At 37.1% G+C, this 24,427-nt stretch overlaps 1 protein-coding gene across 9 annotated transcripts in view; it reads right to left on the reverse strand.

The window, feature by feature from the left end:
- Positions 1–24,427, reverse strand: part of KCNMA1 (potassium calcium-activated channel subfamily M alpha 1) — a 1,011,367-nt gene that overhangs the window by 154,519 nt on the left and 832,421 nt on the right. For all 9 annotated transcript variants that reach the window (XM_059729759.1, XM_059729758.1, XM_059729760.1 and 6 more), the window contains one exon: positions 8,314–8,407. In XM_059729759.1, the coding sequence (XP_059585742.1) occupies positions 8,314–8,407 (94 nt within the window). The remainder of the gene's footprint in view (positions 1–8,313; positions 8,408–24,427) is intronic.

Consider the following 24,427-nt stretch of genomic DNA (forward strand, 5'->3'; position numbering starts at 1 on the left):
CTCTTTAATCTAATGATCTGAACCTGCTTTACAAATAACTAATACTAAGACAGACACCCAGAGGCAGACATTTTCAAAACTCCCTAAAAGATTTGGACACCCACTTCCCATTAAAATTCATATTACAATAGCTATTAAAGTTGTTGTTCTTCTCTCCAAAGATCAGGACTGAATGCCTTTAGAGCCTTACCTTCCTTCTCACCCTTGAAGATGGCTCTGTGTATGTAAGCCTGAGTTACATTGGCAGGTTTGTGTGGAGAAGCTATAGCTATTTCACTCTCCACAGCTGTGAAGCCAGCAGCTTGCAGAAACACTAAACATTTGCATTAACTAGAAAAAAACATCCTCCACTAGTTTCCAGGCTATAGGTCTGTTTTAATCTTGATGCCTGGAGGGTTTGGGCTTTTATTGCCTAGCAGTGACCAAAAGCATTTGGTCATTCCTGCAACAAAAGCCAGGCACACACAGTACATGTGACAGAAAAGCAACCAAGTTAGGATTCTCACATATATATTATGTTTAAAAATAGTTTTTCTAGTTCTTATGGCAAAAATTACATGTGCATGACTTAAAGTGAAGAGTAAAATACAGTCTATTCAAGGTTCTACAGAGCATATAATGCCACTTATCATCAATTAAACTTGGGAACAACGCTAAATGCCATGCTACAGCAGCAAACCCAAAAACCTGCCTGGAAGACAACAGCCTAAAGCAAAACCACAAATCCCTTTTCCAGAAAAGCTGCTGCAAGGAAGTCAACATTACATTTTAAAGAGCACTGCTTTCCTTGCAGACACTTACAACTACTCCAAACATATTCAACTGGAATTTTTAATACTGGAACTTCTGACTACACTTTTGTAAATGCAGAAGGGGGGTGGGGGGGGGGGGAAGAAGAAAGGAAAAATCAAGAAGGTAAAAATTGCTTCCGGTTTAAGTAATATGAATATTTGGGTTCTGTCACCTTCACCTCAATCCTCTACCCCTCAATCACAGACTACTGTGTATTAGGGCTACTTTGCTCCACAATGGGTCCTATACAAGGTAAGGAGGAAGATGAGGGCAACATAGGACCTGTGTCCTTGATGCTTGAAATGCTTGAAAGTAAAACAACATGACTTATGAACCTTACCTCATTTTATTTGCTCCTAGAAAACAAGTCTTCTTGTACTGAATCAATGGTGAAACACCCCTAAGCAGCAGTGGCTATCATGCTAGGCATGCTGAAGTCTGAAAATAGACCTTTCCTCAGTAGGTACACTATGGCCCAGTGTTTGGTACAAAAAAATGACTGGCAGTCCCCTTAGACATTCCAGAGCTTGAAAACCAGCTCATGTACTTTGCCTTTGTGGACCAATTTTGAGCTTTCATACATGAATGTATACTTTTTTTTATGGGGAAGGGAAGGGTTTGCTGAAAGGTAAGATGGCAAGCAGAGATGCACTGGAAAATATCTCATGCCTTTCAAATCTCTCTTACAACCACCCTAACAAATTGTGGCAATTAACATGCTGTTAGTGTTAGATGTATGCAGCCAGTACAGGTGCTAATAATTGAAAAAGCATTTAGAGCTTTTACACCCTGGCTGAATATTTCATGATGTGCTGCATGTTTCACTATTTACTCAGTGGGCCTCTGTCACTTCAATCTTCCCTGACTGCTTTGACTGGTGCTATAAAGCTCTACCAAGATAGAGTGACGGCTTGTCACAGGCAAACTCCACTGACTACTGCAGCTCACTGGGACTAGCTGTGAAGGTTGTCACGACGTTCTGATGGAATTCAGCAAATGTTTTGTGACTAATACACCCAACATTTGTCGGCTACCATTAGCCGTTCCCTGTGACCCTCTGTAGTCTGTGTAGATGGCATTAAGTTGTAATGAGAATTTGTTGCTTGTGTTACACTAATCACACTAACTCACTGACCTTTACTTTCATAAGTTAATCAGCAATTAAATTTTAAAGAATTAAGTCCACAGAAGCCAGAAACCTTATAGGTAAAATGGCCTAGTGATGTGCATGCATAAGCACATGTATGCATGCGCATGCACAGACACACACACACAATTTTTTTAAATTATATTTTTCATCATTCTCAGAAATTGCTAAGACAACCTATATCTCCTTCTCTGGATTCTTCCTCAATTTACTAAGGCAAGACATTAACTAATTAAGCTGTTAGCAGTCAAAGTCCTGGGCTTGCCTTTGAATTGTGGTTGATTTTGTAATATGAGTTCTGGTTAATCTCTGAGCACCCAGTAACAATTTCCCCACTACATGATAAATATTGCTAGAACATGTTTCTCTTTATATATATACATTTTTCAACTGTCAGGAGCCTTTTCAAAGGGGTTGGTTAGTTCATCATGTCTACTGAAAAACTTGGTGTAGAGTACTTTCTCCAAGGAACCCACTGAGTAAAGTCAGAGTATCTTTTTTCTGGAGTACCCTTATATCTCAATAAATATTCAGACTATGCTCCTGAGATACAAGAACTTCCCCCATAGAGAAATTATGAACTGACCAATTGTTTTCAATTTTTATAAAGCAAATTAAAAAGAGGGGCAGCAAGTATGCCCTCAATTTTTAGCAGTTCTTATTTATAGTCTATTAATCTGCACGTGGCAATTTGGTGGAACGAGAGGAAAAGTGCCTGAAAAAAGTCATTCTCTCATATCAGGCAAATTTGTACAGATTTCAGAAAACTGGATAAATGTGGACACATTTTTTATTTTAGTGATTTGTAACATCACTAATACAGCTTCAGAGTGGAAAGTCTAGGGTAGATTGTCCTCTTTCATTTAAACCAATAAAGCTAAGTACAATCAAAAAGCCTGAGGTGAAATTGATCCAAGTTATGTGGTTTTCTGCAAGTGGCATAATTTAAATTGGTAGCAAACAGGACACACATTCACCCTTTGGTGAAGGAGGGGGGGCAAATCTTAGACTGGGTTCCACCACTTTCAAACCAGTCTATGTTTGCTGAACTTCTGTTCTATTATGGGTATAGACTGGTTTCTGATCACTTATAGTTGTTAAAGTGTAATGCTTGTACCTGGCCTAAGTCAACTAACCCCTTTAAGAGAAACTATGTATGATCCAGTGGTTATAACAACTTAAAACATAACAGATTCTATCCTAAAATACAGTGGGAAGTTAATATACGCTATGGCACTTCAGAGGTGGCCGGCTGTACATCAATGGTATGGAAAGTGATACTTGCATGCGTACCATACCACTTGCACAGTTTATAGATTACTTCAAGATTCTTGCAGGGAATGGGCAGGGAACGATACTATACAATTGTAAGGCATTATTACAACTAACCAGTTATTTTTCAGATCTGCAGAGCTGGGTCATATCCAATTTGGGTCACAAGTTAAGGATAATCAGAATACACCATTTGCTAGTTTTCAATTGACAAGTGTCTCCATCAAAGCCTATTTCTATTTTATTTGGTTCAACTTAGAGTAATGGAAACTGTCAGCTCAGAGGGTAATACTGGCAGGGCAGGGGTAACACAAGTCAACCCCTGAAAAAACAGAGAGAAAGAGAGAGAGAGAGAGAGAGAGAGAAAGATAGTGTCCAAAGAAGTGGGAGGAACCATTCCTCATACTAAGCCTAGATCAGATATCGGTCATCATTCAAATAGACTGTGGATGTTTCCCTGGCTATAGCAGATAAATAGTCTCTCTTGTTTATTTTTTTGGATCTTGTTTTTTTCCCCCAGAAAGGTTGCAGAAATGTTGACTTCTGAGTCTCACTTTTACTGGACCTTGCTAGTCTTTGAGCAAGTTCACTGTTTGGTTGGGGAGTGTTGTAGGACTGTGGATCAAGAAAAATCCTCAGGCTTATGAAATTCTCCTTGGCAACTAACTGAAAACTCAGCTTTACAATGCCTCTGATTTTTACATGATCAGGGACACTAACGATAATGACCCTTTGCTGAGTATGCTACTTGTCTAGAGGCCCATGTCAAGTACACCACTCAATTCAGAGTGGACAGGGACAAACTATTTGTTTGCTCTTCAGGCCCCTTGGGCCCTGTCAGATGCTATTTGTTCCTGCATTAAGAGGTAACTTGACTCAGCTGGGCTGACATTTCCTTCTACTCAGTGTATTTCACTTGTGCAGTTGCAGTTACCAAAGCACTAAGTGACAAGAGCCCCTAACAGTTCTTTTAAGTGGCTTTTTAGTTGGGAATCTAAATCTTTTCATAACTTGTATTGGTTACCACTGAAATCAGAGTAACTACTTTTTGACCAGCCTGGCTACCAGGTACACTGGATGCTGCCAAGTCATAATTAACTTGATTGTTCATCTATGATTTCTAACAAAAAAGGAGACCATGGCGTGAGGAACAAGTACATTTATATCTTTTAATGATATGAGAGGCACCAAATGTTTCTACCTTTTCTGTCTATAAATGCCTAATGAAAATTAACACTTGACATGCCCTACATGACTATTACTGTTACCTATTGTTTTGCTTCCTTTCTTTTTCTTCCTTTTGTAACTTGGCCTTACAGAATGTGCTGATTTGCACAGGATGTCTCCCCAAGAGAAGATGGCTCACTTCCCGTTTAGAGGCTTTTTGTTGCTGTCATTTAAAGCTCTAGTCTCAGGATTTTTGCAAAAATTTTCTCTTGCAGATTTAAGGGCCAAATTCTCAGCTGATGTAAATCAATAAAACTTCATTAATGTTAAGGGAGCTATCCAATGATGATATGGTCTTACGTTTCTCATTTGTTGTCTAAATATTTCTCCAGTTAGGCAGTTGATATGACCAGTATCATAACTTAGAGGTTCTGCACCAGATTCATCCCTGCATTCCTTCAGTTTTATACCAGTTTTAATCCACCATGTTTCTTTGGATGCGATCTTGTATGAAACTGGAATTGCGCTGGGTTTCCTAATTCTCTCCATATTCACGTAAGAGATGTCTAATGTCTATTTATGTTGGTTACTAAGGTAATTATCATCATGTACTGTAAAACAGACATATTTAGTAACATCAATTTGTCTCTAGTGATAAAAGACAAACTCTAGTGATAAGAACCTCACAATCCTGTGAATTTAGATTTGGATCAAATTAGACACCACAGCTGAACTCTCCAAAACTCCATTCATTCACTGATGGTGTAATTTTTTGTGTTCCATTGAACTTTTTTGTACTCAATAAGCATGGAATTTTACCCCATAGCACACAGGAAAGCAGAGGATCAACTTCTATGAATGAACTTCCATTCACTGGTTTGCTTCCTGTGACAGTGGACATGCTGTATTTCTGCTGAGTTTGGACCCTCTGCTGCCTGTAGGGTTGATCAGGAAGTGACTCAGTAGAGCTCTGATTACATTTCACACTGGAATTTATGTGCATTCTTCCTGCTCTACATGCTTATACCTCCTAACACTTGAACTCCAGCACATCAAAGCCAAATATTATGGACAAGTCTGTTAAATGACATTTTTTTTTCATTGAAAAACATCTAATTGTAAAAATGTCTTTTTCCTCAATTTTTTTGAAGAAAAACAATAAATATCAGAAACAGACAATACCATATTTATCTGACAGGAAGCGTCTCTTGTCCTTAGATGACACTAACTAAGACAAGCATTAGAGTGGGGAGAGAATCACAACATTTCAATTTAGATAAGTTCTGTATTTTTAAAATGAGATAATCGAGTCTAACTTCTTTTCCATAGAAAAGGATCTGACCACTCACACCAGCAGGTAAAACCAAGATTTATTTGCACTTAATCCATTTTTTCCTTATTTAAAAGCTCTGAACCAAAATTCAGCTTACCCTACATGGATATTGGGTAAAGTAGAGGGGACATGGGGTAGGAGTAGGGGGAGCTTGAGGACTGGAAGAAGAAGGTGAGCAAATAAATTCAACAGAAAGAAAGAGGAAGAAAAAAACAAAGTAGATTTGGAGGCTTGGCAAGTTCTGTGCTCATTGCTCGACCTGTATTTAGCAATTCTGATGTGCTACTGAGCAGACAGCTCAAGCTCGGGATGACTACTCTCCCTCAGTCCCTCTTCAGCAGGCAATGAAAGCAGGCTCCACTTTGAAAATTTTCCCCCATCATGCAAACTGACACAGGCATGCTTTTCAAAAACCCACAGCCAATCTGTTGATCATTACTTATTTACAAAGGCCTTCGGGCAGAAAGTCCTGTAAAAACCATACTTGATACGGTATACACTAGCTTTTTCTGCTTGTGGAAAAAAAGTACCCCTAAGGCTACCTCAAACCATCACTTTCTATTGCACATAAAATGTACCGTGTAACACTAAAGTATTTAATATATATGGTATAATATATCTACAGGAAAGGCATTTGTGTAGAAGTATGTTACCCTGTATTTGGTAATTTGATGTTTTGCTGAAGGCTATGACTTGAAAAAGCCTGCACCTAGTACAGAGGACCTGTCATCTCAGTACCCAAGAGCCAGTAGAATAAAGAAGTACCCTTAAGCAGCAAAACTTTGACACAGCTTTGAAGCATATGAAAACAGTATAACTCCCCAGAATTATTATTACTCAAGATCAAAGAAATGAGGCATACTTTACATAGCAAACAGGGACAGTGCACTCAGCTCCAAATGCTTCAGCTTTCTCTCTCCTTTCCTTATTTTATTTTATTTTTACTTTCTTAAATTTTGGCAAGGGGGAGAGCTCCCACATATTTCAACCTTTAAATGGGCAAAATTATTAGCACCAGATAAAAAGATTATCCAAAGGTGAGCAAACTGAAAATGATGTTAGCATGACAACTGGCATCATAAAAATGAGAAGCTTGGTGGTATGCTCATTTTATTCTTCCTCATAAACTGTAAACAAGCATGTAAATCAGTGTCACACAGCAAGGCTGAGCTAACGGAAAGGCAGAGAACTTTTAACGATACATTTAACAGAAATAGATGGTCAATGGGGAAAAAAAAGACACAGCTGGGTGCATTTTCTTCTGTGAATCAATCTTGCTTTTGGTGCTGCAGCATAAACACCGATGAAGAAGACATGTAGAAAGTCTGCCCTTGAATATGCCCTAGATTGCAGGAACAATAAGGAGAAATGGAAGAATCTTCAACTAGCTAAGGAAATTCCTCTTCCACAGTCTGTAATACAGAGTGGGAAATTGTCTGGCTATACCGATAACTGCTAAAGGAACATGGTCACTGCCATTAAGTGAACAAGATGCTGACTGATGAATATATTTTACATGTGTGGGCATTGTTTTTTCTGTCTCTGTGCACATATATTTGTATATAATGTGTATATATATTTATATAAAGATGCATATACAACAGAGCTATGATGTTCAACTCTGGTTGCAACCTTGATCTGAATTTCTAGCCTGGCGTTTTTCTAATTATACATATAGACAAACCAAGTAGAACAACCTGCTTGCAGACAATTCAGCCACAGTGAAGCTACATTTCTAGTGCCTGGTCTTGCTCCCAGTGACTTCAACAAAGGGAAATAGAATAAAAGAGCCATGCTGTTACAATATAGTAATATATCCCAATTACAATTCCAGACATAAAGAACCTCCACATAGAGGGAAACTGTCCTGCGGAAAGGAATGGCTTAATTACATGAAGGTTCTAGTGGTTTAAAATACTGTATATCTGACAAGAGAGAGAAAAATCCACTACCCACCAGAAGATGTTTTCATTATCCACTTTCAGAGTATGTAGTATCTTAAAAAAAATCTTGTATTTCATAATTGATATTGCTTTTAGCCTGAGTAAAACTGCATTAGTTTTGAACTTTGCTTTGGCAAGCACATAGATTATTAGACTTTTTTATCAGTCAAAATCAATTAACAGAAATTTGATTTCAATCGACAGGATAAAAGGAAGGTAATATTCAGGTTCATTTTTGATTGTGATGATACATCTCACATATGGCCTTAAGTACAGAAAACAGTACTCAGAGGGATTCCAACAAAAAGAGAATTGCCTGAGGCAAACTAACCACACGAGTTCCTCTGATTGGTTAGTGCTATCATTAGTGCCACTGCTGTTTAAGAACTACACACGGACAGGACAGGGTGACAGCTAAGACTTTAAAGCCTATGTATTTTTCAAACAGCTTTTCAAACTGTTTTTCATGACAGAATTTTTTTTCAGCTCTATCATTAACTGCTGACAAGCTGACAGAATAAATACTTCAGCCTTTCAGAAAATATCTAACAATCTTTTTCTTCACCCCCCCCCCTGCTTTTTTGAGGTTGGGGGAGGTTAAGAGGAAGGGGGGAGGAAAGGAGATAAAGATATGAGTTTCTTACAGTCTTATGTCTTACCTCATCAGTTTGGGTGAGGAGTTGGGTGAATTTCGCATGCTTCCATTTCGCTGCTTTTTTTTGGGCGACAGTGTCGACGGCTGCTCATCTTCAACTGGAAATATAGGCAACTCATGAGATTAAGAATTGCTCTAAGCACGGCATGAAACACAAGTGAAATAGCAAAGAACACACACTCAACGTCCATTCACGCACTGATACTTCATTGCTAATATTTTAAGCCCAACAGTAATAAAAATCAAATACATGTTAGTCAGAGTTTGTTTTGAAGAAGGAGAGGAAGGGAAGAAAACCAGGTTTTTGAACAAAGAAGTTCAAATTGGTTTCATACTTCAAAAACAAAAAGGGGGGGGAACAGCAATCATGTTATTCTTAGAGTTATTTTCAGTTAATCTGTACTACTAGAGAGTAGAATTAGTGCTCTGCTATATACCAAGAAAGATAAAATGCTATTTGAAATACCAACATAACAGCAGCCAGCCTGCTTTACTAATGAACCAGATATCAATCGGTTCTTGTTTCTCACATGCTAGACAACCAAGTCTTTATGAAGAGATGTAAAATATTCAATGCCTTGATGTTCAATGTTTCAGTTAGTTAGGACTGTGAACACAGTCTGTGATTGTGAAAAGATCTCCAGCACAATTCAGACTTCATCACTCCACCCTTTTAAAAAAGTGGAGATATCATAAGAGGATTAAACAGAAAGAGTTTGTATGGAAGTGAGGGACAATACCTGTATAACAGAGAATAAATGTGGTATGGCAAAAGATCTTTAAATGAGGATGAAGTGCATTTTCAATGAAAGATCATTTTCCCAAATGTGAAATAGCTTATGATTACTATAAACAATACATCATTTGGATGACGTATAGTATAATACTCTTTGCTTATAATAAGTTATGCATTAGTATTAAACTTCCATCATTACTGCTTAAAGATGGCTACTGCAGTAGAGGATTAAAAAACAGTTACACTGGCTATCCAAGGGTATTGTCTGTGAATGTCCTGTTTTCTCAAATTCAAACTAGTGCTGTAATTTCAAGAATCAAAATAGGCTTTTTCCGTATTACAGTTAACTGAAAAACAAATAAGAAGATATTGTAACTGAGGCCTGGGTTACTTTAAAGCTAAAAGGAAAGATATTAGTAGTCATAGCTGTGTTAAAGGAGCTTAATACACAGTAGCAGTGCACAAGCAGAAGCTGGGAAAAAATTCTATTTGTAATAAACTATAAAGGAACCAAAAAGATTCCCCAAACCTGGACATGTCACCTAAACTAGATTTGCCTAGAAATGAATTAAGCAATATCTTTCTGCTATAACTCTCTTTTGACACTATTTTATTATAGTCCACATTCTAACCTGTCATGTCTGTCTGTTTTCTGGAGTCTGCTATGGAACTTCATTTTGCCTGAACCCTCAGAAGGCAATAATGCTATTTTAAAAAAACATCCTGGCACTGCCTAACAAAACCAGGGAGTTAAAAAATTAATGTCTCAAAACAGTGACATAAAAGGGATTTAATTAGAAGTGAGAAGTGATAGCTTTACACCAAATAATTTATCAGACTCATTTAGCCTCTTTTTCCATTTCCGGAATATCTGCAAACAATGCAATTTCTTTCTAGGTTGATTTTTTTTAACTTTAGAGAACTCATATATAATTGTGAACAGTTTGCTACTGATATTAAATTTTCAAGTTGTATTGCTTAGTTGTGATTGGTTACATAGGTCAGGTGGTGAGTTACCTGCTGAGTATAAACATTTCCATAGCAAATACTCAAATACGAACATTTAAAATTTTCCTTTCTATTAAAATTCCTTGCGACTAAACATGATTGTTTCACTACTGTTATTTGTAAACTGGGTAAAATATGCACAGAAATTATTTTAATAGGATTTGTCCAGCTTTTATTATAATATAGCACAGATTTCCGAGCATTCCATGAAACCCCTTGCAAATCATTCTCTGGAAAATGGTAAAGCCCTGTTTAAGCTTATCTGTCAAGAGCAGTTGCATACATTCCAAACAAGCAATAAGTTACTTTTAAGATATACTAGGCTCCCTTACTCTTTACTAAATAAAAATATTCCATGAAAATCATACAGAGAGTTACCACTTAAGAGAATAAAGGAAGTAAGAATCACATAAAATGTTGCTTGAAGAAAAAAAACCAAGCACCTACAAATGATTCTCTCTGCCAGCAATCAAAATTCAGACCTTTACCTAAATTAATTTGCTACTGTGGGCTAGAGAATGGTTATCAGAGTCTAAAAGAAAAACACTTTTTATGGCTTTCAACTAGTACAAGGAACCACTTGACCTAATAGGAGCATTTGCAAAGTCTTACTGTACTGCAGACCAGCTGTAGGAATATTATGCCCAGAAACAGTTCTTGAACAGTGCAAAATGCTATTAAAGAAGATAATTTTTCCAAGCCTTCATCTGGTTAAAATAACACATCCTTGCTGCTTTCAAATGTTAAAGTCCAATGAGGACCTTTCATCTGGCATGTTCTAGCATTTGCTCTTCGCAATACTACCAGATGTCATGCCATATAGGCCAATTGGTAAACTAGGCCTTATTAGTTACCATCCAGAAGTACTACTTTTCAAGACTGGGTTTCCTAACGGATTCCTTTTGGATTACACTTACAGTAAGCAAGCTTTATTCTTCATTAAGTGACAATCATTTTTAAACAACTGTGTAACATGTAACAATCAATTTACCTGCAATGTTCTAAAGTAATGTGGTTCGGTAGTTACTACTTGTTACTAAAACATTCTGAGAGACCTCATTTCAGTAATAAAGCTTTGCATTAAACAACAAGTATTAGACAAGGGAGCCATTTATTTTCATTGCAGCAATGAAAGATCATGTATCTTAATCATATCACATTTGAATCCGGACTTTATTTAACAGTGAAATCTGCGTGCACAGTTTAGAGTACATCTGCAACTTGGAAATGCAGTCACATTCCCTTAAAGGAAAGAAAAATAGTCTGAAGCTGAAATATATGAATGGTGCACAATGGAGACTATTAACTATGGCTTGGCTCCCAGTAGTGTTGCAATGATAACTCACAAGTGGCTTCTTAGTCATAGGTAGGATATAAACCATATTTAATTATTATCCTTTATATATTCTATCAATTTCCTGATCATTTCAAGAAAGAAGATCTAGCAAAATTTTTAGTTAAGCCATAAAATATAATTTTCATTTCATAGTTCCTGTGTCTGCATGTGAGGAATAAAAATTAAATTAAAAAGGAGTCTTAAATTCACTATCTCGCTTAAAAGACAACTGTATTTGAATAATGGGCTGCAATTTATGACAACTTAATTCTAATGTTACGTATTTGACCTACTGCTTTTGTTAATGAGAAAGTGCTCCCTGTTTTAATATTTTGAATTTCTTGTGTGCTATGACGGTTGTGTTAAAATACAGTTATAGTGTATTAGGCAGACTTTCTTTACCAGCTTTCATGAAAAGTGCAAACAAGTTCAGGAATCTGACACAGAATTTTATAGGATCTGAACTCAACCCAAACTCTGAATTCTCATACAATTCTAGAGCTTGTTTTTGCACGTCCCTAAGTATAACTCTTAATGTACTGTTGTAACAACCCAGTGCTTGCTTGTCTAATAGGCACAGAATCTAACAGTTTTACAGATCAGGAAGACTCAGTGCTAGAAAAATGTCAGGCAAGTCTAATGAGGCTTCAGATACTCTGGTTTATGCTGGAGTTTAATTTAAAGTTACACTGATGTTTTAACATGTTTGCTTATTCTTGGGTAAAGAGGATTCATTATTTCAATGACATAACCTCTAGACAATGTTCCATGAATTGATTTAAGATGTACTGGTAATTTTAACAGCCGTAATGCAGAGCTGAACATCTGTAACAACATATTACTTGACTTTTATTCTCATTTTGGTTTTAAATAAAATAAAGGGAATGCCTTTCAAAAACAGTGGACACGTTCCTAACTGGGTTTTTTTAGTATGTTGTTACCTTTAAAAATATATACTTTAAACTGTCTCTTTCTTTTCCTCTGCCAGCTCACCTAACAATAACATTCATGGCTGCCTGTTTTATGGTTCTCCAAAGAACCTGCAGCACTGTTGACATTTAAGGTACCAAACACCATGCCAACTTGAAAACGTGGTAAACGCATTGCCCAGAGTAAATGTTTTAAGGCGAATAAGCTATATGAAAGATAAACTACAAACTGCCCAGAAACATTAGTTGACTAGCCATCTCAATTAAGTTATTAATTGCCACATCTGGGGAAGCCCACATCTGCAAGCACTTAGCAGACCATTAGTAATGTCATATTCACATTGAAAGCAGATCATAAAACCATGCACAAACCAATCTGTTTTGCCTTATATATCCAGCTAAGGGGCTACCTACGGAGATCTTGGTTCAACCCAGGCTTTTGGGAGTGGTAGCGATATTTTACAGGCAAGCTGAGTGCCCTTTGCAATCTACAGTAGGTAGATTTTCCTTGTTCAACAGAACTCAACAAGTTAAGATGCAGCAGAGAGGGATTGTTGGGTAGAAAGAGGCTCCCTTTACGGTTATTAACAAGTGGAACAGGTTCCAGGATTCCTTCAGTGGGCTTGGCACCAACCAGTGCATTAGTAGTTGCATTCTTGAATTGAAATGAATGTTTTGGGTAACTTGATCTAGCTGCATTCTTTACTTCTAAATAATAAGAAAAAATGGAAATTAATTTTTTTTTGTCCAATAAGTAATGTTTTCAAACCACAGGCATGAATTTATTCTAATATTATAGAGAATTACAGAATATTAAAGTATCTGTTTCCACAGATAAAATATAGGTTTATACCTGCAGCCTTCTCAACTTTTTTTTTAAATGGCTTTTTGTGTAAAAGGATTATTCCACAATATTATCATCTTTAAGCAATAATCCTATCCACAAGTAGGTATGTTTGTAGCAATACTTATTACCCACATGTTGACAAAGGTCTCAGATTTTTTAGCTGTAGATGATGATTATTCCCCTGAATCTACTGAAAATGACAGGGGAAGTACTTTAATAGCAACCTTGTACTGTAAAGAATGAATCATAAAACAGGTAAGGTCAACAATTTCAAATTTATGTTACTATAGAGATGGGATTAAATTCATATTTAAGCACCTAAACAAATGTTCTAGCTTAGTGGTGCAGGACACTAACAACTTTGCCAAAGTTCAATACATGGCATCTCTGAAAATGAGGCCAACCTACTTAGGTGCTTAATTACAGGTTTAGTTGGAAACTCTGAACCTCCATTTTCTCTTTCTGGTGCACAAAACCTAATTTGATTAAAATAACACAATAAAATAAAGCCACAAGTGAATATCACATTCTGTGAAAAACACAGTTAAAAAGTATCTTAACCATTCAGTAAAATTGTACATTTTGATCTCCTTCTATTGCTGGCTCCTTATGAATAACTGGCTCACTGAAAGAAAATAAGTGCATTCTTGAGGCAGTAAGATATTTTTGGCCTTATTATATAGTATATTGTCTTACATAAGGATAAGGAAGGAGGAGTTTACAGACTAAGAATTTTACTGTATTTCCATGTTTCAAATTTCTCCAATAAAATCTGACAAGAGTAGCTCAACAATAATTTCAGCAGTCAACATTTCTTTGCTTAGCTAACCATTAGTGGAAAACTGGATAGATATGTATGCAACATCCACATACTTGCTATTTGTTTCTAAGATTGCCCATCTTAATACCAAACTTGCAATCTCACATGACCATTGAGGCTGCATCCAGAAAAGCATTACCATGAGGTATGTGGTCTGCAGCCCTGTCTGTGGTGACACATACCACACATTCAGGCATTTTCCGTGATGCTACCTTCCAGCACAGGGGATTTTTTTTTTTGACCCAGGGAGATCCCAGGGTCAAAAAAACCCATGCAGAAAAAAAAAGGGCAGTGCACATGGGCCAGTACATGCCACCCAAAACCAGAGCCTGGCCTGTCAATGCCATGCTCTGGCTACCAACCAGGCTCTCAGCCACAGGAGCACCATGGCTACAGCCTCCCTGGCCTCCAGGAAAGGCTGCTGGGGCCAGCACAGTTGCTGACTCCTGCCTCCCATATCCCCACCCCCACCCCCCGGGTAAGATACCGTGCACCAGAGGGCATGTGGCATGGGTGTTCCCCAGGTACAAGTAGCAGTGGCACAAGATGTACTGCTGCTTTTTGTCCCCAGGGAACCAAACATCCGTGCTTGCCTGGACGTGGCCCCAGTGTCCATTCTAAGTCCAATAGACTCTACATTGAAAGTTTGATGCTATTTTCATGAATGTGAACAGAAAGATCCTGACTTATGTCAGTGAAAACTGAAATGGAACCTAATTCTCAACCTTTTTCTGCTTTTGTGTTAATAATTCTAAAATAGAGCCAAATTATAATATTATAAGAAGAAATCAAAGGTAATTGATGCCTTTGATTAACTAAATTCACACAAATAAACCTGTGTGTCTCACAAGTAAACACATTCTCAGGAAATTAGTTGGCTTGCCTGGGAGATGCCATACTGTCTGTCAGACCTCATACTACTAAGTCTTCTATTTCTCCAGAAAAAAACCAAACAACAAAATACATCTAAACAAATCTGTCTCCCTGTGCAAAACTAGTAGCCAATGCATGTATTTGAATACTTTCTAAAATAAAAACAAACTTGTATCAACCACAGTCAATAACGTGAAAATATTCTTCAAAGATTTGCATAAACCAAGATTTATTAAATTTTTAAACTTTTGCATAAAAAATAAAATCCTGTATAAAATACGAACAGGAAATGGATTGAAGATCTTCTTAAAGCCTTCCAATCAAGTAATCTGAGAAGCATATTAGGCTTTGGGACACTATCTTAAACTGCAGTATGTCTCAGGTATTCAGATAATGCATTAATGGGTAATACACAAACACCCACAAATATCTTACTAATAGGGATTTATCTTCTGGTAATCATCCTTGATTTTCCTTGGCTCAAATTCACCTTATTGCTTCAAGGTAAAGTTCTACCTTTTACGTAGATATATCCTATACTACCACAAAACAAAATAAAAAACAAAGTAATAGAGTTGACATAGGTCCCATTTTTCATCAAATTATTTTAGAAACACAAACTCTGCCAGACCAGATCATCACTGTAGTCAATGTAATCTGTGTCCCTCTAAAATAAGTAGAACTGGATGCTTCAAAGGAATATGAAAGAAACTTTATAGTGGGTGATTATGAAATAACATTCATACAGAAGTATTTTTCAAGTCCTATTAATAAGTGGTTGACTTAAGGCTGTTCATCATAGGGTTTATATTCTATTATAATGTTGCTTGTATGATATTTTACTATTTATCTTAGTTGAGATAAAATATTTGCTTTTACACTTCTCTCTTTGTATGTAATTATATATATATTTGTCCAAAAGATATTTAAATTTAACAGTTATTCTAGACAGTTTGCAATATGTATATTTATACTGAGGTAAATTTTTAAAAACTAAGGACAGCTCAGAATTATCTGAAAATATGTCTGCAAGCAAAAATTAGCCATTTTAGGCACAAAGTATATATATTTGAACTTCACAGACCACAGCATGGATGAGTGACTGTGCATGCTCATAACTTTAATGAATAATGTAAGCTCAAATATTTTCCTTGCTAACCAGTAGGAGCTGTCATTTTTTATAGATAATTCAAATTTAATCAGGAATGGTGTTTTCTCCACTGTATGGATTTGATGTTGATTTGGACTGGACACAAATATGAGTAATAAAACCACTATTCATTATATGGGACCTGGAATCCAGTATGCTATTATACACCTCTTCTGGTTTGGTATGCTTGCACTTGTACTAGTTGGGTTCGGTTATACAACCCTGTATAATTTTTAAGTTAGCAACATCCAAGCCAAAAATAGTCCTTTAGTTTATATATAAGCATAAATATTTTGTGGTCAAATCCACTGACACAGCCACTGAAGAACTTCCTTTCACTCAGATAAATTAATTCTTATTTAGCTGAAATGGTATAAAGGCCTATATTTTGGAACTACAGGTTATATATTTCATTTCTGTAGATGACATTGGTATCTGTGTTGTCAATGACAATATAGTCCTCAAACTGCACAGGACCCTTACCACATATCTATAAAACAGAATTAATGTTGGCAAGAAACAGACACACTCATATCTTTTCGGGAAGCATTCAACAAATTACTGAGAATGCCAGACAAAAAATAGTAGATGAGAAAAATTAAATGATATAATTTCAATATACACAGTGGTCACCATAAAGAGGTCAACATTTACCACCCTTGGGGCATGTCTACATGTTAAATTAATGCAAAGCAATAACCATTGGTGCAGTTCGTTCCAGAGTTTATTGCTTCTGGGTACCATGTTTACAAATGTGCCACACCATGTTGAGCTATACGTGCGATGCTGTGCACTAAAGAGTGCCACTGTAGGATAGTACTTGTGTTGAAAAATACTAACCTACAGCAGCATTTATTAGTTTACTGCAGCCTAATAGGGCTGCATGTGTAGACACTGAGATTTTACTGTGTAGCTAATTAGTGTACTCTGTAGTAAATATCTCATGCAGGTGCACCCCTGGGGTCTAAACATAATGTGATTTTTCCTAGTCTAAGGACAGGAATAAGTATGTTTTGGCAAATGTTTCCTATGTGATGACAACCACTCAACATGTCGTGGTCAGAAAACATATCAGTATTCTCCTAGTAATAACACCTATCAAATATCAAAATGTATATAGAAGTATCAAATTTATGCATACAGAGGAAGATTTTTGTGGTAGTAATGCATGCAACCCTGCCAGAGTTCAAAGATAGCCTTCATCCTGGGTAAAAAATACAAGGTTTTGCCTAAAGACAATATTAACAAACCATGTCTACAGATGTACTATTTCAATAGATTTTGTTTGTTATAATGATGGTGATTTAAACAATTGTCAGCAGGGATCCAGGTTTTCTATTCACAATGGAAAAATGAGGTAAAACCCAGATTGTTTCATTTTAAGGAGAAAAATGCAGGGAACCATGGGTTTTACCCCTGTAGGCTGGCAGCAGAGTTCCAGCCTGCAAGGGGCTGAGCGGAGCGGGAGAAGGGCAACCAGCAGGGGGCGCCATGTGCATGTGCACATGTATGTGCACATGACATGGGGGGCATGTGCCCCCCAGATTTCCATGATAAAAAACCCAAAATCAAATGCTAAAATGTATAGGTATTTAGAATGTATTTTATTATAGTGATTGAAGCACTGGTAGGCTTCCAAATTGCTTTAAAATTGTAAATATATCAATAAAACATTGTGTTCAACTGATACATATATATATATAGTGGCATTTCATTTTAATCACGGAAAAACATGGATTTTGGGGATTTGTGAGAATTTGTGGGGAGGCTTTATTAAATCAGAGAAATTGCGATTTTTAAACAGAGAAAAGTAGGTTCCCTGATTATCAGCAAGTTACAGCCATTTTAAAAACAACCAACATTGTTAATCCCATGCCTATGGCGGTCTAGGGTTTTTTTTTGTGAATATGCACTTCTCTTAATTTAAGAACAGGCCTCAGCCTTAAGCTAAATGCACAAAGACACAATACCAGTACCATGGTTTCAGAGATGGCTAAAACTGGCTTCAGCATGATTTGACTAGAAGGGGAGATGAAAATGTGTTTAAAAATGTGTGGGCAGTAGTGAAGGAGAGAGAACAGGATGGAATAGATATAAAAAAGGAAAACCATTTTTAATTGGAATTGTCAAGACTTTCAGCTCTATCTATTCACCACTGTCTAACAGCATTTTCTTTTATAGTCAGCCATCAGCTACAGCTATCACTTACAGATATGTCATTTTTGGTTTTAACCCACAAAACAGCCTCTTTTACTCTCTGTGAAGGGTGATGGCACATCATTGCAGAGGTAAGTCACATCAGCAATACCAGTACAGCATTTTCTACAGTATATCATCCCTGGTTTCAATAACTAATTGAATTCTTTCCCCCCATAATTTTCCTTTCGTCTTTCTCTTAAGCAAATTCCTAGTTTAATCCCCAAAAGAACAATCATTGTTTTCCTGTAACCTGGCATGCTTCATATAAAGCTCAGCTCTCAAACTCATGAAGTGATGGACCATGATGACTTGGAGCTCCTTATTACTACATGCAAATAGTCAATATGTTGATTGAACTTCTGGCTACCAAAGTTGTTTTTATCTGAGTGACAGTGAACATGACTTCCCTCTTTCAATGACAAGCCTGTTTAGACTTTGCTACCTACCACTTTGTGAATCAGGCAACTGAAAATACCCACAGCAATTCCTCCAAACTGTCAGCTCTTGCTGTGATTCCACCCAGCACCCCCTGTACAAGACAACAGATTAACCATTAGACTAGATATGTTGAACATATACAGCTTCAACCTTTCCCCAGCTAGCTCAGAGCGATGTATAGATGATTATTTCAACCGTCAGCTGCCGCATAGACTTAAACCCCTGCACAATAACTCCTGGATTCATCTGCCCCTTGTCAAATTTGCACAGCTTTAGTTTGAGCATACGTAGTATGGCAGTTTCACTGCGGATCTAGAATAATCCAGACGGCTGCTGTCTCTTTGTTAACAGGAAGCTAAACTGATGAGTTTGTAATGCATTTCTTATCAAAGGTAGTTTCAGAAAGGAAAATGTATCCAAACAGTTTGGCCTGGAATTTCACATACACTGAAATATAATATAATCTGCACATTTGTGGTTTTTGTCTGAAATAAATCTTTTCCAGCACCTTTCAAAATCATTTTATGCCAACATATTATTTTACAAATTTATAATTATTATTTTATTTTTTTCCAGTAGCACATGTAATGAAATTATTGGCTAGATACTACAAGGCAATATTAAGATTGCTAATTTTAGAAAACTACAAAGCAGTATTTGTTTGGTGTCTGAAACAGTAATTCTGAATGAAAGGAAAGGACTAGAGTTTTTTCCTATGTGCACAGGTAATCAGAGATGCATTTCATTCCTTTCCATTTGCAAAAAAAGAAACAAATATCCTGTACCTTTATATGTGCATTGCCAATATAAAAGCAGGTGAGTTCGCTGGCTATCTGTTCCCATTTGTGCCATCAAAAGTAGATAAGAAAACATAAAGATCCAAGAATGTCAGGAGGGTAAAAATTCTGTACATTTTACAAATGGCTGAAAATACTGAATGGCACTTTGAACCTTTGCATAAAGTATTTTCTATCAAACAATGAACCCCAAGAAGCCTGTCTTGGGTTCTCTTTTTTGCAGCCTTTTACCTTTTGGCTAAAAGCATATAACATTGATTGAACTTCAAGTGAATTGCTATGCACTTTTATTGGAATCTCCTGCTTAAATTTTGTATTAATAATATAGTGTCTTAGACTTCTGCGATTGATTGAACTGGAGCTATATATTCCTTTCTTTTAACTTGAAAGCTGTATATAAACAGTTAACAGAAAATGTGGAATGCTACTAGGCTGAATTCTGTTATGTATTCTAGATGGCTTTTCTGATCTTCTATTAAACCAAGATAAAAATAAAATACATGGGTTTTCAGGGTAACACAGGTACATACTTTGGCATCATGAAGGATACTTGGCGAAGATACTTGGAAGTGCTGCAAACTTTTAACCTTAGTCTTTTGATAAAAAGAAGGCCGTGTTGAGATTCTATACTCCATGAAGCCTTTAATTTATTTCTTCAGGGGTACACTAAGTCTCTAAAGATACTATAGAATTCTGATTTTTCCTTGCTCTTTCCATTTAATCCAAGGTCGGCATGTAATAAATGCTTTCCCACAGAAACCTCTTCTTATCACTCCTATTCTCTTGTATCATAACTTCAGCTAATGTGGAACTGGGTTAAGGCAGTTCATAATGAGGCTGATCTAAAAGCTATTGCAGTCAGAAAAGATGACTTAAATTGACTTCAGATCGGGCACATTAAGCAGTTCATGTTTGTGCTTCCGTGTGAAAGCTGAGGAAATGGGCAGGAAGAATGCTTTTTCTATATATAAAGCACTGCACAATTTCACAGGCACTCTATAAAGACGAAGGCAACCAAATTTGATGGACCGAAACTGTCAAATGTTATAACCTGGTTAGTTATGTCCAATGTGGCACGACTTGTGTGTAGTAACTGTTCTCTCTTTGGACACACAATAACAGTAAAATAGCTAATTTGTGAAATTCATAATCAAAGACTAATTTATATTCCTGGTTATTTATGGATCTGCTGAAATTCATACTTTTTTTGGTTCAGATTTCAGTCCTCTCTGATTCATTTATCTTGATTTTTCAGATACCTGTTCCACATTGCCTTCTCAATTTATGATTCACTCTAACTGTTTATTCAAGTCATTAAACTTTTATTGGCAAGCTGTCAAATGAAAAGTTAAAAAATATCAGTGGATATTCTTCTCTGTTGATTTAACAGCCCATTTGACTTCTCCACATGTTATGGTCATGCAAAAAATCATCAAAGTTTTTTTCCCCTCAAGAATTGTGAAAATATGTATGGAGGAAAAAAGGAATTATTGGAGATTAATTACAGTTGCAGAGTTCAAAATAGAGCTCCCCCAATGTCCATAGACCTCCCTGTTCTAGGTCATACTCTAAATCGATTACAATTGACTCAGTCTGTCTTTTGACAGGAATAAACTAAAGAGCAGTATCACATGCTAAAACCCAAATTCGCTCATAATGTGTTTTTGGGGGAGCAAATATTCCCTGATCTAAGTTTTAAAATCTACTGTTCACAAGTGACACATTCTTCTCTTAACTGGGACAAACTGCAAGTCAATCTTCCAAAGCTTGACCTCAACTGTTTAGTAAAGAATGCTTGATTGGTTACAAGTGGAGGACTGACTGGGAGTCAGGAGACCTTGGTTGTTCATCCCAGTTCTATCATTGATTTATTATGTGAACTTGAGCCAGTCACACCCAATCTGGTTTTTAACTGAGCTAAGCATTCACAGTTCCAGCTGAAGTCAACAAAGCCCTGAGTGTCCTGCACATCTTTACATTCTGTATCTTATTTTTTCCATGTATAATAAAGTGATACTGCTATTCCTTTTGGTGAAGTACTCTGAGAACCTTGAATTAAAGTTGTAGACCACAGTGGATGCATCTACATATTCATTAATGTGCCATAGTTACTATGCATTAAATTTAGTACTTGTATAATCAAGTACTATACTAATGCTCAGTAACTAGTGTTACTGCTGAGCAGCACCAGTGCACACCTTTTTAGTGATGCTACAGAGCAGTAGTGTATTGGTACTGCTAGTGCTGTGACACACTACTGCACAGTTTGTTAGCTACTGTACAGTTAGCATCTTGTGTAGACGACGCACCTAGTAGGTCCTAATCCTAAGTCTAATAATGGTATTAAGGTATAGAATTTGCTTGCATTTGCTTGATCAAAGTTTAAGTTAGAGAAAAGGAGGCAACAGAAATGAGCAAGTAACCAGTGTGGAAAACAGGGCCGTGTGTAAACGAAACAAAAGGTGTGTGCACAAAACATTTTAAAGTGGGCTAAATGCTTTTGCACCGCTTTAATGGTGTCAGTGTTTGCATGCTTCGGCAGCATTTTGTGCATTAATTACAGCCATTGTAGGAAATTCAGTGGTGTAATGCACCTTAAATGACTTGGGGTGCAACAAACTAAAACTCCTTTGAGGAGTTTTAGTTTGCTGCTCCTACAGCCACGGAGCAAAGCACCGGGCTCTGTGCAGCTCCACGGCTCTGTAGGAAGCCCTGCAGGCAGCCTGGCAGCAGCCTGGGAAAGCAAGCCCTGCCTAAAAAAAACAACGAGCCTGATCTCTCCCACTCCACCAAGATCCTGCCTTCCTGAGCTGTGCGGGGGACTGGTGCTTCCCTCTGTAGCTGTGGTGCCCCCCGGGACCGCCCGAGCTGGGTGCCTGTGGGCAGGTGCCACCTGGGCTGGGGCATCAGCCCCGCCCCCCACAGCCCAAGGACCATTTCACCCACTGGCAGCTCACCCTCCCCTCTCCACCAGAGAGGCAGGTAGGGTGTATACATGGCATGGGGGTTTAATCAGCCCTAAATTGAAGTGGTGTCTTTTAAAATCCACTCTTTCAATTCAGGGCCTGCATTTCATCTACATATGACCCAGGTTTAGAAAATGCAAAAAAGACAGGACAAAAGAGGTTGACCAAAGATCAGGTGCTAACTAGAGTAGAACCTATTAGGAACATTTTATGTTGGCTTTATTTAGTAAAGTTTTTATATTGAGCCAGGTAATGGAGTATAAAAACCTGCATTCACCTGAGAATCTTTACCTTTCATCCTTGAACTATGCTTTTGGCCGAAGAGCCCATCTGCATATGTACCAAGTTGGCATTTCTCAAAAACATAATTTTAAACCAAGGAAAGAAGTTTGTTTTTGTAACAAGCTGGCTAACTGCCAGAGGCTTCTAAGACCTTAGGCCTTAGAGAACTTAACATTAGTTTCACTCAAATATTAATAAAATGGTTATTTTGTTAAATGAATGCACATTTTATAAATTTTAATCATTTGCTTACTATGGCTTACCTGTATTGTTTAGGCATTTTATATCTTATTAGTATTTCTTAAATACTCTATTAATATTTATTTACATTTATGCTTTTGAATTCTGGTGGCTCTTTGAACCCTTCTTGATTCCTAGAATGATTCTGGGGGGATTAACAAAATGCTCTGTATATGCAAAGTATTTCAGATAAGGTTTTAGTGCTAGTGTATCATTTTTTTCAAGTGCTAGACACAAAGGCTGCTTACAGACATTAAAAAAAACAAAAAAAATGGCACTTTACTTTAAAATCTGCATGCCCCCACACCAAGTTCAGTGCATGCCCAGGAGAGGTACTGCATTAATTGGACCTGGCTCATTCAATATCTGTATAGATGGGAGGCTTTAGTGGGGCTTTTTTGGCACTTTTATCTAATAGCTGATTGAATCAGCTTTAGATTAATGTGCCAAAAAGCCCTGCCAAAGCGCCTGAACTATACAGAGGCAGTGGAGCCTGTGGAGCCCCGTCTGACTAGCACAATGCATGGTAAAGCACGGGGGTATTTTTGCAATTTTTTTTTTAACATCTGTAAGCAGCCAAAGTGATTTCTCCTTAATATCAATCAATAGAAATAGATTTTATTACCACTGCTGTTATTCTTTGAGGAAACATTATATCTACAAAGAACACTCATTACTTCATGAGTGGCATTAGCTCTTGGAAGTTCTCTAAGGCACAACATATTAAGCCAAAAACCAGAACTTTGTTTGATCTTTCCTTAAAACTAATATCATAGCATAAATAAAAGTGTTTGGATGTTCCATATCTATATGTCTGAATTTGGCACTGGCACAGATTGTTCCCATTTTAATATATGGTAATACAAAAATACTGCCCCTTGTCCTATTACCCAAGAGAGGATTTTGATGCCAACTACAATAGACATGGAGGCAGAAGTAGCAGCATTAGTAAGAGTAGACTGTGATTATGTAGTTCTGTCAAGCCACCTTAGGAATCTGTCCCGTTGTTACTGAGCATTACACACTAATGGAGGTTGCCCCTTCGTGGCTGAACATACTGCAGAATGATCAATCACTGTTAAAACCATTGCAGTTCTCCATATGGTCAAGAAAGAGAATAACCCATACTTAAAATGAGCCCTGTAAAGCCCACCTACCATTCTGTCTGTGGTGAAGTTAACTGTTTATACTCCCCCCAGTTGCACTGAAGTTCAATGGGAAAACATAAAATGCATGCAAATACTACACAAGAAAGGAGTGTACAGGGTCCTTGCACAGGGGACTGTGCTGTTCCTCTGTCTTTCGACATCTTACATTTATTATGCATGGTGCATTACACAAAAGAGAAGAGTTATTTAGTGCCTAAAAAAGAAATTCTGCAATACTCATATACTGACTTCCTCATAACGGAGTTCTATAAATCTGAAGTAGGAGCTTGCTGAAATTGTTTCCTTCCTAAGAGGAATGGGAAGTGCAGATATCACCCTGCAGACACCT

The sequence above is a fragment of the Alligator mississippiensis genome, chromosome 6 (assembly GCF_030867095.1).
Source record: "Alligator mississippiensis isolate rAllMis1 chromosome 6, rAllMis1, whole genome shotgun sequence".
Taxonomy (NCBI): domain Eukaryota; kingdom Metazoa; phylum Chordata; order Crocodylia; family Alligatoridae; genus Alligator; species Alligator mississippiensis.